General features: G+C 51.3%; 1 protein-coding gene across 2 annotated transcripts in view; it reads left to right on the top strand.

Annotated features, from left to right (window-relative positions):
• The first annotated feature begins 1,942 nt into the window (after nt 1-1,942).
• LLGL1 (LLGL scribble cell polarity complex component 1) overlaps nt 1,943-15,694 on the top strand; it is a 78,273-nt gene continuing 64,521 nt past the window's right edge. The window contains exon 1 of one of the 2 annotated variants that reach the window (XM_084818138.1): nt 1,943-2,322. In XM_084818138.1, the coding sequence (XP_084674264.1) occupies nt 2,155-2,322 (168 nt within the window). In that variant the 5' untranslated portion in view covers nt 1,943-2,154. The remainder of the gene's footprint in view (nt 2,323-15,694) is intronic. The other variant, XM_084818139.1, reaches the window with a different exon arrangement.

The following is a 15,694-nucleotide window of genomic DNA, read 5'->3' as shown; positions in this document are numbered from 1 at the left end:
TGGCCCTTATCTGACTCCTCATATCTATCTGAGCAATGAAGAATTACGCAACAGACACGAAGAACCTGATCCAGCAACCACTCACTGCCAAAGTGTAGGCTTTGTTGCTGCTACTTCCCGAACGCCCAGACTTCCGATTGGAGCTCTTCAATCGGTTTAATCAAAAAGCAATTTGTCACCAGGGGCAGAGCAAACAAGACAACCAGATGCAGAGAGCTGGGTCACTGGCTGCCCTTGTGCCTCATCCACCCTACAAAGCAATTTTGTTTGGCCTCCTGTGTCCTCAATGTATTTCAATCTAAATGTGATAAGAGGAATCTTGCCTGTAGCTTTACTTGTAAGGAAAAATGTTTTTAAAAGCTGGAAGATAGAGATCCCACTTTTTAGTGTTTCATCACACACACACACACACACACACACAGTACTAGATAGCCTCACCCTATTCTCCTTTAAACATGGCAATGTATAATTATCTACTGTTTTATTTATTTTCATTAAAAATATTTGCATGTTGCTGTTTAACACAATTTACTAGGAGGTTGCAACAATTACAATAACAGGAAAACAAAACAATGTAAGAGCACTATTATAAATCTTTGGTCAGAGTGGGGAGGTAAAAGATGTCAGACCATCTTCTGAGTAGACATGAGTAGGATCGCAGCCTTGAGGATATAGATTTTTTCCTCCATGCTTTCAGACATGTGCCAGAGCAAAGCCTGGTTATAAGATTCCTTTGTTTGACATTCCTTAAATGTTAAACAACTCTGTCCTTCTAAACTGTGTCTCACCACCCAAGAAGGAACTGTGCAGTTCAAGTTTAACAGTGCAGTCCTATATCCATCAGCAACTGGTCCTCCAGTTGTTTTGGCATACAACTCCCATCATCCTTCACCATTAGTTACGCTGGCTGGGGCTGATGGGAGTTGTAGGTCAAAACGTCTGGAGAACCACAAGTTGCCCACTGTGGCTATAACATAAAATCTAATCTATCTATCTAATATGTTAATTAACTCCCTGGAAAAGACCCTGATGCTGGGAAAGACTGAAGGCAAAAGGAGAAGGGGATGGCAGAGGATGAGATGGCTAGATAGCATCACCGATGCAACGAATATGGACTTGAGCACGCTCCGGGAGAGAGCGCAGGACAGGAAGGCCTGGCGTGCTGTGGTCCATGGGGCCACGAAGAGTCGGCCACGACTGAACGACTGAACAACATGTTAATTCCATGTGACTTAGTTGTAGTTAAGTGGCTATATTTATTTACAGGTTAGAATACGTATATTGTTGTTGTTCAGTCGTGTCCGACTCTTCGTGAGATGGCTGGATAGCATCACGGATGCAAGGAATATGGGCTTGAGCACGCTCCGGGAGAGAGCGCGGGGCAGGAGGGCCTGGCGCGCTGTGGTCCAGGGGGCCACGAAGAGTCGGCCACGACTGAGCGACCGAACAACCAGTTAATTCCATGTGACTCAGTCGTGGTTACGGGGCTATACTTATTTGCGGGTCAGCACACGTCTCCCCCGCTTCCCATGTTGAGAGCCCCAGAGCGGTTCGCAGTGCCCAAGCCACGCGTCGCCAGAGAGCGATGGAGGGCGTTCACACTGCAACAGCGGCGGCGGCGATGCGGGTCGCGCGGGCGGCGGCGGCGGCGGCGAGGCGGCGGCTGACGCTCCCCCGCGCCGCGGGAAGCCCCCTTCGCTCCCCGGGGCGCCGCGGCCCCCGAGGTCCGCCGCTTCAATTCTGCGGCCGCGCTCGCAGTCCCTGCTTCGCCCGGGCGCCTGCGTCCCTCTCTCGCCGCGGTTCCGCGCCGCGTTTTGCAGCGCGCGCCGCGAGGGCGCGGAGGCGAGGTCCGAGGCAGCCCCGCCGCCCGGCGACACCGCCCCGAGTCCTCGCCGCTCCGGACTACATTTCCCAGCAGGCGCCGGCCGCGGGGCGCAGGCGCCGCGGGAGCGGGGCGCCCGGCCTCCCGCTCCCTCGCTCGCTCCCTCGCTCGCTCGCTCCGGGCCCCTCTCCAGCGGCACCGGCGGCCGCCCATTGTCCGGCGGAGGCTCGCCGATTGGCTGGCCCGGGCAGCGCTCCGCCCCCCCGGCTGTATCCCGCGCCTGCCCGGGCCGCCGCCGCCGCGCGTCTGCGAGCTGGGCGCCCCTGCGCTGGATGCGGAGGCCGCCGCCGCCCGGGGGAAGCGCCCGCGCCACACCGTTGCCTCGCCCGCCGCCGCCGCCGCCGGCCGCCCGCGGCAAGATGATGAAGTTTCGCTTCCGCCGCCAGGGCCACGACCCCCAGCGCGAGAAGCTCAAGCAGGACCTCTTCGCCTTCGGCAAGGTGGGCGCGCCCGGGGCCGCCGCGGGGAGGCCCCTGCTTCCCCGCTCCGCGCGCAGGCTCGGGAGAAGACGGGGGGGGGGAGGGATCGTTCGCGGCGGGGGGGGGCAGGCTCAGCCCGGCTCGGCCCAGCCACGGCTTGGAAGAAGAGGTCTGATTCCCCCTCCCCCCTCTTCCGGCGAACCCTGGAAAAAAAGCGAGCGGGGGGGGAGAACGACGGCCCCCCGTCAAAGAGGACTGGCAGCATTGCTTCCTCGGAGGAGGCGGGGGCGCAAAGCGGCGAATTCCGGCTCCCCTTCGCAAGAGGCTCGTGGGTTTGATTTGCGCCCCCCCCCCCGCCCCTTTCGGGGAAGAAAAGAGCGAAACATCCCTCGGAGAGGAGGCGCGGCGATGCCGGGAAGCGAAGGCATCCTTGGAAGGGGGTGCCTGGTCCTGTCTGCCCCCTCCCCCTTTATGGAAAGGGAGGCATCCCTGTAGTTGCGGGGAGGGGAAGCTGGGTGGGTTGCGCCAGCTTAGCCGCCTTCTGAAAGCGTGGCGGGGGGGGGGGTCTGAATCGCCGCTCCCTCTCTGGGAGAGGGGCGCGAGAGCGTGTCTCGTATGTGCTTGTGTGCGTATATTGCGCTGGAATTGCCCCCCCCCCGCCCTCTGCGCGTCAGTGTAGGGCGCTTTGCTCCCAAACCAGCGCAGCTGCTCTCCTCTGAAGTGTGCGGAGATCCAGTCCGAAAGTAGGAACCAAAACCGGGGAGGGAGGACGAGAGAGAGAATGGAGAAGGCGCTTTGCCGGAGGAAAAGGGTCTCCCCGGGTGGAAGTGACTTCCCGATCACTTGCACCAAGCCCAGCGAAGCGCCCAGTGCCGGCACCTTCCAAGTGTGCGTGAGGCTTGTGAGTGTGTGTTTGGGGCTTCCCACGCTCACCCCCAGCAAAAATTAGGCTGCCTCTTTCTTCCTCCTCCCAATGGGAGGAGTTGTTCGAAGAATGGCTCTTCTTTTCTTTCTTTTCTTTTCTTCTCTTCGCTGCAAATTCCATCCTCTCTTCCCTGGGCAGCAGCGGGGCTTGGGAGTGTAAAGATGTCGAGTTCTTGGGGGGGGGGGGGTTGGCAGAAGTTGCTGGCTGCACCATTGGGTTGTATTTCATGCAGCCCCCCCATCACACACTCAGTCCCTCCCAGTCTCGAAGGATTGCTCTGTTTCTAGGCTGAGAGAGGATTAAAACCGAAATCTTTTGTTGTTTTTTCCAGAGACTTCAGGGCGATTGCTTTTTTGTAAACTGCTCTTTCCATTTTTCGTCCTCTCTCCCTTCGCCACCATTTCTTCCTGCCTCCACTTTGGTCCAGGGAGAAAAGGCAATCGGAGTAGAGGACTGGATCCCAGTCTCTATTGTGATGCTGTGGGTTTCTTCCTTCCTCCCCCTTTTCTGTGGCATCTGTACTAATTCCCCCCTTTAACGCCCTTAACTTCTTCCGAGAGCGGGCCTCTTGGGCGGATGGAAGCAGTAAAACTCTTGTAACGATCTCTCTCTCTTTTGCAGTACCATAAAGCTAAACTTGAGAAGAATTATGATATATAGATATATATAGCGTGCTCAGGCACCCTTTGGGTAGCGGAAAGTGAAGCTTTCTCTCCTGTTCAAACGCTCCTTCTTCCCTCAACTCATAAGATGGCCATTATGTTGAAAGTTCATGCTTTGGGATGAACTGGTGTGCAGCCACCCCGTTTTCAGTGCTGGGGCTCAGAAAGGTGAAGAAGTAATAAGCAGTACTTCTGATCATGTCCAGAGTGCAGTCTGAGGCCCCAGGCTTGCCCCCGTGCTGTGGGATTGGGGGGCAGGTTTTTGGGGTTCAGGAAGACTCCTCCCCTTGCTTCAGCTCCAGCATCTCTTTCAAAACATAACCACTGTTCCAGAGCTAGCCAAGGCTGACAGGTGGGCAGGGAAGTGTTCTGTAGACTTAAGATCTCCTGGTAGCAACTACTGACGTTGTCAGTGCAGGTGTTCCTGGTTTGCGTCTTAAATGTTTGCACCTTTCTTGTTCCCTTTTTGTTGGGGAATCCACTCCAAGACACCAGCTCTTGGTCACCGCTTTTCCTTGGCAGCTTGAGCATGTTAAAAGCGGCACAGGGTCTCCCACGCTGGGTTCAAACTTAACAGCAAAGAGACTGGTCGTCCAGAAGGGCAAAACTTCTGCTTCAGGTTGCTTGCTCCCTGTGCGTCTTTCTCCTTCCAAGGGGATGGCTTCCTCTCCCACTCTTGGTCTTGATTTATGTCTTGATTTACAATCCCCCCCCTTTTGCCCTCTTTATTGTGGCAGCATCATGAGCCTGATTAACCCTTTCAGTGCCTGCATTGGCTTGGTGGAGAGAGGAGCTAGCCGGAATCAAACTTGGGCATGTTGATTATACTTCAGTTCAACCTTTCCCCAACCCAGAACCCTGCAGATGTGTTGGACTACAACTCCCATTGCCCCCTGCCCAGTTAGGTTGGGGCAGACGGGGGCTGTAGTTCCACATCTGTGCAGGGAGCTGGGGATGGTTGCTCTCCGTAAATACCTTGCCATCTCTTCTGCCTTTTGTGTCTAGTTCTGTGCCACTGCTCCCTTCTCAAATGGTGTTTTAACTTTTACCTGCAGAATTCTGGAGTAGACCAATACAGCTGCTCCCCATGGCTTCGAAGCATTGCAAGCAAAAATATGGCATGCATTTTGGTGTGTTGCATCCTCCTTGGGAAATTTCAGCTGTTTCTTCCTCTTCTTCCTCTCACTCTCTTTACCCCCTCCCACCCCATTCCAGAAGTTGTTGATCAGGGATGCTGCGATATAATTTCTTCTTTCTTGGCTAAGGGGAGAAACCGAATTTGTTACGTGCCTGAAATGATTTGGTGCCTGGGGTAGAAAATCTGAGACGGGGGTTTGTTCCTCACTAACTGACATGGGGCTTGATCCACCAGGCTGTTCTCCTCTTGTGTTGCTCCCATTTCATTTCAGTGGGTCTTGTTTAGGATTGTGCCTCATGGCTCAGGGCAGTCTTTTGCTGGGGCCCCCAAATCCATCCCCTAAAGCACCTGTCTCCACTTGTTTCTTGGCAGGGCTATCTCTTGAGTAGCTTTGCAATAGACTTTATTGCATGTTACTCCCACCATTTCTCCAAAGAGCTCATGGTGACATACATAGATTTCTTCTCTCAACCCCCCCCCCCCCGCAATATCCTCTCAGCACCCCTGTGAGGAGGTTAGGCTGAGAGAGTGTGCCTGGGCTAAAGTCACCTGGTGAACTTCATGGCTGAGTAGGGATTTGACCCTCAGCCTCACCTGTCATAGTCTCACCACTACAGCACTAATGACCTCTGTCTTTTTGGCTGTTTCTTGCAGGGTGGGGGGTGATATCTGGGATAGGCTTGCAACCTAGAGATCTCCCTTGTCTATGTCCCCAGCCCCCTCCCCACACTTTTAACTGATTCTGCTCCAATCTCAGCTTGGAGGCGACAGTGGAGACGGTCTGCTGCTCCCTTTCCCAATTTACCTGGTAAATGATGGCAAAAACTCCATTGCTGTTCCAGCAAAAGCTTTGGCTGGCTATAAGGTACAGAGCCAGTTCAAAGAAAGAGAAAAGGTGGCCAGTGGGGGGGCGGGGGGACAGCAGGCAGCCTTACTCTTGTGTAGGGCTCCAAATGATGTAATTTTTTTTTTTGAACTTTGGCAAGGCAGGCAGTGAAGCTTGTTTAACTTGGAAAGGCTTGCTGTATGACCCCACCGGGGGTGCGTGCTTCTCTGGAGTAAACATCTGTGTGGTGAGCAGTGCAGGCAGATGGCCCAGCGATGAACCGCAAGGAGTTCCTGTTACTTCGGCTGTTCTTGAGGCCTCTCTGTGCATAAATTAATCCTGGGAGTGCACCTTTAAGCAATCAGAGCAATGGAACGAGCATGCGTCTTCAAACACTGAGGATGCGTCTGCAAACACGCTTATTGTACGGAACAGAATACTCGGTTCTGGAGGGGGGATTGGTTGGCTGCGGCGGGTCCAGGTTTTCTTCTGTGTAATGAGCCTTCCTCGAGTTGCTCTGTGCAGTGCAGTCTTGTGCATGTTCATTTGGAAGCAAGTCCCGCTACGTTCAGTGTGCTCCCTAGAAAGTGTCTTTAGGATCATGGCCGTAACTTTTCCTGTTGAGAGTGTTGGTTTGTCCAATCTCACTTATCTAGAAATGTGCAGTATGTGGGATTTTCCAAGGTGCTCTACAGTGTTCAAAGCCTTTGAGATAAAGGTGACCTAGTGTTATGCAAAACCTGCACTAAGTGGGGCCATTGGACTAGATCAGCTTTCCCCAACCTGGCACTGTCCGGGTGATTTGGACTACAATGCCCAGCATCCCTGAACATTGGCCATGCTGGCTGGGGCTGATGAGAGTTGAAGTCCAAAATATCTGGAGGGCACCAGGTTTGAGAAGACTGCACTAGGTAAGTCCAGATTATGACTTACCTTATAGCAATCTTCCCAGTGTGGTCGTTCCTTATTATGCGCAACATCTTCCAGAAATTCCCAAACTGTGGGCTGTGAAACAGTGGTGGCTGGTGCCCAGTGGGCTGGCAGGAGGTGGAGCCAAGGGGTCACAGCAGGTGGAGCCAGCTAGGTCCAGGGTTCTCCCCACCCTCCTCCCTTGCAAGGACCCTAAGGACGCTTAAGCTGTGCATTACAATTACATAGCATCTAACTAAACTCAAGCATAGTGTCTTACCTTGGTTCAGAAGGGTTGCGTGATGTCACATCTGGTCTTGTGCTGGGAGAAAAGGGGTGTGGTCTCCACTCCACCAGAGGTAGAACGCTTGTGTGCACCAGTTGCTGGGGAACATGGGCGGGAGGGTGCTGTTGCACTCATGTCCTGCTTGTGGGTTCCTGGTCAACAGCTGGTTGGCCGCTGTGTGAACAGGATGCTGCTCTAGATGGACCCTAGGTCTGATCCAGCAGGGCTCTTCTTAGGTTATGTTCTTATCCTCCAGTTAAACATTCAATTTGTTCATGATTAAAAATGGGGGGGAAATAGCAAAGGCTCAAGGTGAAACCCATGTCACACTAAGGGAAACGGGCAAGTCACTTGACAAAGAACATGCTTGCAAGGTTGAGTTTGGGTCTGATCCCCCAAACACGCAACAGCATTCCTTCGAACTAACATTTGTCTGCTACATCAGCAATCCTTTGGACAGAAAAGGCAAACTGAGGCAGATCCACGCAGCAACGCACTAAAGCCGTCTTTGGAATCCACAGCAACAACTCTGCACTCCTTTGAAACCCACATTTATCTGGTCCACAGCAGGAACCATTTGCAAACGGACAGCAAGAGAACACACACAGTCCAGGATGCACACACTCTTTCATATGCATTCTCTCTCTCGCTCTCTCAGGGTCAGACTGAACATTATTTAATGCTAAATACCTAGCGTGTAGCTGACCCTCTTTTTTTTACTTTACAGTAAGCGTGTGGGGCCTGAGCAGGATTATCATGTGCAGGAGATAGGGTGAACATTTCCCCCCAGCTGTTTGCTTGCTTTCCAGATTCCCCCTCCCTGCAGGGGTTAATAAAGAGAAAAGGCTTCCAGTAGCTGTTGTAGGTCCAAGTACCCTCCTCCAGAGGAGATTTCCTGTTGTGTCTCTGTACGATTCACTGCTCTGGCCTGTTCCCTGCCTCAGAGATAAGGATGTCTTTCATTCACCCTTGAGGCAGAGGTACAACAGCGTTACCTGACGGATCAGGCCCAAAGTCTGTCCATTCTAACATCTTGCTTTCCTTAGTGGCCGACCAGATGTTTCCAGGAAGCCCAAGCAGGGAATTAAGGCAGTGCCTCCCTCCTGCTGTTTCCTCTCCCAGCAACTGGATTCAATGGTAGATTGACTCTGATGTTGGAGGTTCCACTTTGGCATTATGGCTAATGGGTGATTATAGACGAATTCTCTGTGAATTTGCCTCATCCCTGTTTACATCTGGCTAAGCCAGTGATCATTGGCACATCTTGCGGCAGGGAGTTCCGCAAATTGCAGACTTATTTTTTGTCTTTTCTGAAACCTACTGCTTATTAGTGTCATGGCAGGAATTCTAGTATTATGTATAAGAAAGAGGAAGAAGAACAACTCAGCATCCAGCAGTGGAAAACCAAACCTCTCTTGGATAGGGTAGAGTAGTGTGTTGTGGTCCAACACATCTGGAGGGAACCAAGCTGGTGCAGGGACTCTCCTGTGTCATGGTGGCAGCAAACTCCAGGAAATTAATCAAGGCAAGGAAGCAGCCGGGGGAGTGTGTGGTTGTGATCAGCCATGGTGCTTCTGCCCCTCATCATGGCGGTTTGAGGTCTGGGCCTGAACCCAAAGTGGTTACCCGGTGGCTGTGTTCTTATACTGGGCCCATGTAACTGGGAGAAATTCCAGTTGGGGCCTTGGTGTGTGATGAGGTGGGCTTGATGACTGGGTTCAGTTCCTGCCTCCACGTGGACATAGCCCTCCCCGGCCCTCGTCAACCCGGTGCATCCCTTCTCTAAAATGAGAGCGTGACCCACCTTTGCAGATTACTTATGTCACTTCTATTGAAACACCTGGACTTCAGAATTCCAGCTATGCATCCCGTAAGTTGCCAGATCTCATGGTTGCAAAGAGTTGGAAGATGCAGTGGCCAGTGTGTGTGCTGTGATCCAAGGCAGCTCCCCCTCTATTTAAAATAAGATTTACAGCAGAGTTACGTGACTGGCTGAAGCAGATGGTATGGCTCTTGCAGAAGTCTACATTTCCACCTCCAGGGTATGTGTGTATATATAAGGAGGAAATACCGGGGTGAAATTCTCTCTCATGTAGTGGTTGTCCTGCTCATTAAAAGACTAGCATCTATCGGATGGCTAGCGTTATACCCTTTTCTCTCTTCTGCTCATTTTGTACATCCATGGAGTTTCTTCCTGGGGAGACAATTCAAACCTTTAACCCTTCCCCCTTTTGCAAGCAGAAATGGAACAGTCCAACGAGAGCTGTGTTGCATGGATCTGCTGCTCATGTTGAACAGCTCCGAAGTTTTTTGTGATGAGGGTGTTTCCTGGCTATGTGGTTGGCAGGGGGCATTAACCCCCCCCACACACACAAACTATCCAGTACTTTATCACCTTCCCTCCTCTCTTCACCCCTTCCCACCCCAACGGTTGTTCTGTTGGGCATTCCTCTTGCGATGTAGTGGGCACTGGAAGCTGAATGCTTTTTGCGTTGTTTAATGTGACCCCATGCCTGCTTGAAGTGCTAATGAATAGTTGCTGCATATGGGAGTGGGGTGGGGGTATGTAGTCATCTTTATCTACTCTGGTCTCTTTAAAAAAAAAAAGAAGAAGAAGAAGAAATTGGGGAATTAACCATTCCAAGATGAGACAGTTTGGCCCCTAACATTCCTTGCATCAGTGGCTTGGCACTATCCCAAGCCCACAGGACTCTGTGCAATGTGTCAGACTGCATTTAGCTGGCTTGCTCGCGGAATCTCTCCCAAGTGGCCTGTACCACTGCTGACGCCATCCGACCTTGTCGCTTACGATACGGGGTGTCGGGGGATGGCTAGCGATGTGATGGGAATCGCCGAGAGCTTAGCTGGAAGAAACTTCGAGTGCCCCTGGGATCCGGGACGTCCTTCCCCCAGGCCTGATCTCGCCACTCTGCTGTCCACGGTGGATTCTTGACATTGTGCGTCTTGAGTGGGGGGAAGGGGGCAGTAGGCATTTCTGGCTTAGTGGGGTGTAGTGGCTGTGACTCAGGAAAGCCCCTGGTTCGAATCTTGGCCTCAGCCACTTCGTGATTTCATGGCAGCAGGCTGCAATCCTGTGCATGTTTACTCAGAAGTAAATCCCACTGAGTTCGATAGGGTTTACTCCCCAGGAAGTGTGTACAGGATTGAGGCCTTAGGCAACTGCCTCTTGGCCTTTTCAATATGAGGATGATACTGACTTAACTTACAGGGTTGTTGGGATTACAGAGATAATTTATGTGAAACCCTTCAAATGCTCCAAATCAGTATGTCGGTGCTTAAGTAGTGTTATAGCAGTGTTATAGTAGTATTTGTTAATTACATTTCTATACCACCCAATAGCCAAAGCTCTCTGTGTGGTTCACAACAAATAAAACCATAACATGCAATATAAAAATTTAAAATATTAAAACTATGGTATAAAAAATAAAATAACCCAACAGAGCCTAGCAGCAGCACAAAGATATAAAATACAGTACCAGATTTCAAATGGAAACCGTTGTAGTAGTGTTAATCTTGCACTCAAAAGTGTGACTTTGTACGTAATATACACTTAAGCCAGGGGCAGGCAGAAGGTGGATCTGTGGGTAGTTTGCAGAAGATCAGCAAGAGTTTCTGATTCCAGCCGTGTAATGATTCCAGCTACAAGTACAAAATACGTCCCTGCTCTGGTTGGACTTGTGCTAATCGCTTGTCTCTCTCTCTGCCTTAGTGTTCCTTCCTTGTAAAATGGGAATGTTGATTGGTTACCTTTTGACCAGGTCTTTGTGCGGCTCTGCTAGTCCATTTTAGAGTTCTGAGTTAGAATCCCTGATGTCTAGTCTGATGTCTTTTTAGGCTCTCCCAATGAGTAGCTCGTGGGATGTAGCAAATAAACGTCTCTGCCCCTTGGCCTGCCTCCTGCACCTCTCTCTGCCCCCCAGCCACTATTTTGCACCTGGCTCTGTTTGCCAACCCTTGGGGTTTCCAATAAAACAGATCCTCTAGGCCTGAGGTCTGCCCACTTCTGAAGGTTATGGGGAGGTGTCAAAGCAGGTATTGGGGGTTTCATTCTCCTACTTGGTAGCTCTTACGTGGTAGCAATTGGTGGGAATGCTGTGGAATAGAGTGTGGGTCTGGACCACTTTTGAGCCCTGAGTGTTTCTTCCAGGAGTTGCAACAACAAACCTGTATGGTGGGTGTGAGGGTTTGAGGCCTGCAGAAGCAAGGAAAAGAAAAAAGGTCAGGCCTAGAGACTTGGAGTTTTTGTTAGGAAGGGGTATCCCTGAGAGGAATCGTTTCATTTTCCTGGTTAGGTTTCGGTTTCATTTCCCCAGTTAAGTTTCATATCTTCAGGTTTGAGGCAGTATTTTCAGTTTTGAGGGAGGAGGGTATAAAAAGAGTGAGAGAGCCAGGAAGAGCAGAGCACGAAGAGGGAAGAGGGAGCGGGAAAAAAGCAGTTTGGAGAGGTTGAAGTGCAGCTAGAGTAAAGGAACTTGCATTTTGCAACTTATTTTCTCTTAATGTTGTTTATATCACTCAGCTCTGTTGTGTAAATACCTTTAGTTGTGATTTGCTTGCTTTGATTTACTAGTAAAGTGTTGTGGTTAAACCCTGTGTCTACAGTGTCAGTCACCCCACCCCTACAGTCTAAACCCCACATTATTGGAAAGGGGAAGGTAAAAGAAGGAAGATGGGACTCCTAAGGAGGCAAGAGATCCTTAAGGAATTGCTCACGGGGGTCCAGCTCATAAGGGGAACCCTGACAGCGGGGTAGTGGGGCTGAGGCTGCTCTGAGACATTTTGCTAGCATGCAGACCTCTGCTGTACACCTGGGCAGCCTTGGCAGAGAAGGGACTTTGCCGTCAGCTGCTATCTGACCTTTTTTATCTGGAGACGGCTGGGACCTTCTGCCTGCAAAGCAGTGGCTCTCCCTCTGAGCTGCGAATGCAAGCGCATGTGAAGCTGCTTCTAAGCCAGGACATGGGTCAGTCTCGGCTGGCGGTTTCCACTCTGGCCGGAGGTGGGTCTTTCCCAGCTCTGCCACCTGGGCTCATTTGACCTGGGGATGCCGGAGACTCAACCTGAGACCTTCTGCCCAGAAACCACTGAGCTGTGGTCCTGCCCTTTCTGGGGGTGGGGAGATGCTAAGCTGATGCCGCTGTGAGTGGCGGGGGTAGAGAAAGGGATGATGCCAACAGGATAACTGGGCTGGTGCCTCAGGCGCTTGAGTCCAGTGCAACCTCAAGGGAGGCATAGGGAGCATCAGAAGCCATGTAGCCTATTGAGAATTAATTCAATTTATGCAGTATTTTCTATTTTGCATGCCTGTCCTCTCCACTCTTCTCCTCCCACCCACCCGCCCCAACCACAGGTCTAGTAGATTGAAAATCCAGATATCTGCTTGCTTGGAGGCTTCGTGTGGGCAGTGTGCCAGGCCGAGTGGCATACTTGACATGGGAGAGGGGCACAAATATTGGCTTGACGTTCTTGACAGCCATGAATTGTGGCTGTTGCCCCACGCCCCGAGTCCTTTGGCATTCATGGAGGGCTTTGGAGAGAAGCAGTTCTTTCTTTTGTGTCTCAAACAGTGAGGAATGAGGCCTCCCTGTATCTAGTATTGACTCTCCCACTTGCCTAATGGGTTGAGGTCCCTCTCTCTTGAGGAATGGCTTAGTCCTGCAGGGGCAGGCAACTACACCTCCCATAAACCCCATCCAGCATAACCAGTGGTCAGGGATTATGGGAGATGCAATCCCAAATCTCTGGTGGGCACCAGGTTGCCTCCCCCTTGCTGAGAGGATGTCTGCTTGGTGCTGCAGCTTCTCTCATTCCCTCTGTAACTTCAGTATTGTGTGGTGAAGCTCTCTTGGGCACTGAGAGGAGTGCCGGTGGTCCTGGAGGAGGAGAGGGCTGGGGTGTGCGTGTGACTTTGGCTAGCTGCTGCTTAGACAGCAGCTGTCTAGCGGTAGACCAGCAAGCGGCAGGGGCAGTTTATCTGAACAGCTGGAACTTGGGGATCTCTGCCACTGGAACGTTCTGCCGAGGTTCACAAGACTTTGTGTGAGCCATCCAGATCTCAAGTTCACCGATGTAATTTCACAATAAAATTTAAACAGAAGAGAAAGAAAAAATATAAATAAAATCCTCCTCCTCTTTTGTTGTAATGTTATAATAAAAATAAAAAAGTAGAATGAAGGAAATTCAGTCATTTACAAATAGAAAAATCACAGAAGATAAGTGGTGTGTGTGTGTGTGAGAGAGAGAGAGAGCGTGCAAGCGAGCGAGCCCCAAACAGAGCACACTTTTGTCTAGGTCACCCTTACCTGTCATAGGTAAGTAAGGAAGTGGCTCCACACTGGTCCCAATCCTCCCTTCCTCCAGATGTTTCTGGCTAGCCTGTCATCTGCAGGGCCATCTCCCTTGTTTATCAGGCATTTAAAGCATGTCTGGAAAAAAACAAGAAAGAAAGAAAGAAAGAAAGAAAGAAAGAAAGAATATGCATCTGGCATTGCTTTAGCGTTCACCCCCGCACCGTGATTCTCTTGTGGTGCAGTTGCAGGATCAGCCCTGATGTGATGATAAGATACAGCCAGGACTTGCTCAGTTGGCATTTCCAGCCCATTTGCCAGGCACTTTGTTAAGACAGCATCTAAAGCAGGGCTGTTTAAACCTCTTTTAGCTTGAGGGCCGGATTAAATTTCCCGAGATGCTCTCGGAGGGCTGCCGTTCCGGGGTGGGCGGGGCCAAAGGAAAAGGGTGCGTGGCCAGAATCCCAAACATGTTGGCCTGTTTAGGTTCAAGCTCTTCTTGCCAGTAACTGCGCCTTAGGAGAGGCATTTCGACCTTCTAGAATGGGGAGGGGGGAAGCTGCACAGATGTGCGTACGTCGATATAAATTAGCACGCGCAGACTTTACAAAGATTTGTTGTCCTGTGGGCCTGGGCCCTAAATGCTTTAATTGCCTAACAAATTAACTGAAGGATTTGTTTGATTTGAGATGATTTGGATGAGAAATTAATGGGCTGCTTTTGCCTCCTGTGAAAATTAAATACATCCCCGTAATTATTTCTGAAATGTGCATACGTAGATATAAATTAGCATAAGCAGATTTGTGTCGTACGGGCCTCTGCCCTGAATTGTTTGCATGCCTATTTATTTATTTATTTATTTATTATTAAATTTATTAATCGCCCATCTGGCTGGTCACCCAGCCACTCTGGGCAATGTACAACACACCATAAAACAATTTAAAACAATAAAATTCTACCATAATTTTTTTTTTTAAATCCCCTAACCCACCCCAAATGCCTGCCTGAACAACCACGTTCTTAATGCACGACGGAAGCTCATTAAAGAGGGGGCATGACGGAGTTCCCTAGGGAGGGAGTTCCACAGAGTGGGGGCCACCACAGAAAAGGCCCTCTCCCTCGTCCCCACCAGGCTAGGTGTCCTGGCTGATGGGACAGAGAGAAGGCCATCCGAGGCTGATCTTGTTAAGCGGCCTGTCTGGTGCTGCTGGAGGCGCTCCTTAAGATAGGCTGGGCCGGAACCATATAGGGTTTTAAAGGTCAAAACCAACACCTTGAATTTGGCCCAGAAAACAACTGGTAACCAGTGCAACTCCTTCACCACTGGAGTGATGTGATCTCGCCGGCGGCTGCCTTTAATCAGGCGAGCCGCCGCGTTCTGTACCAGCTACAGCTTCCGAACCGTCTTCAAGGGTAACCCCACGGAGAGCGCATTACAGTAGTCTAAACGAGAGGAGACCAGGGCATGTACTACCAATGGGAGCAGATGGTCGGGAAGGAAGGGGCGCAGCCGCCGTATCAGATGGAGTTGATACAGCGCTGTCCGGCTCACAGCTGACACCTGAGCCTCCATGGACAGCTGGGAGTCCAAAATGACCCCCAGGCTGCGGACCTGGTCTTTCAAGGGTAGCCGTACCCCATTCAACACCAGGTCAACATCCCCCAGCCTCCTTTTGTCTCCCACCAAAAGTACCTCGGTCTTGTCAGGGTTCAGCTTCAGCTTATTCCTCCCCATCCAGCCACTCACCGTCTCCAGACATTTGGACAGGGATTCTACGGCCAACCTTGGTGAAGATTTGAATGAGAGGTAGAGCTGCATGTCATCCGCATATTGATGACACTGCACCCCAAACCTCCTGATGATAGCCCCCAGCGTCTTCACATAGATTTTAAATAGCATCGGGGAGAGGATGGAACCCTGTGGCACCCCACAAGTAAGTGGCCACGGGTCCGAAACCTCCTCTCCCAGTGCTACCCTCTGGTACCTGCCGGAGAGGAAGGACCGGAACCACCACAATACGGTGTCTCCAATGCCCAACCCCTCCAGGCGGTCCAGGAGGATATCGTGGTCAACGGTATCAAAAGCCGCTGAGAGGTCGAGGAGAACAAGGAAGGAGCATTCACCCCTATCCAGAGCCCTCCTCATATCATCCACCAAGGCGACCAAGGCCGTTTCTGTCCCATGCCCAGGCCTGAAGCCCGACTGAAATGGGTCTAGATAATCAGTTTCTTCCAAGTGTGCCTTCAACTGCACCGCCACCACCCGCTCAATCACCTTGCCCCCAAAATGGCAGATTTGAGACTGGGCGAAAGTTGTTCAGAGCTTGAGGATCCAAGGA

Source organism: Heloderma suspectum, chromosome 12 (genome assembly GCF_057233095.1).
Source record: "Heloderma suspectum isolate Gila_16-S chromosome 12, 16-S_ref, whole genome shotgun sequence".
Lineage (NCBI taxonomy): Eukaryota > Metazoa > Chordata > Lepidosauria > Squamata > Helodermatidae > Heloderma > Heloderma suspectum.
The sequence above is the reverse complement of the archived record's forward strand: the minus strand, read 5'-3'. Positions and strand labels throughout refer to the sequence as shown.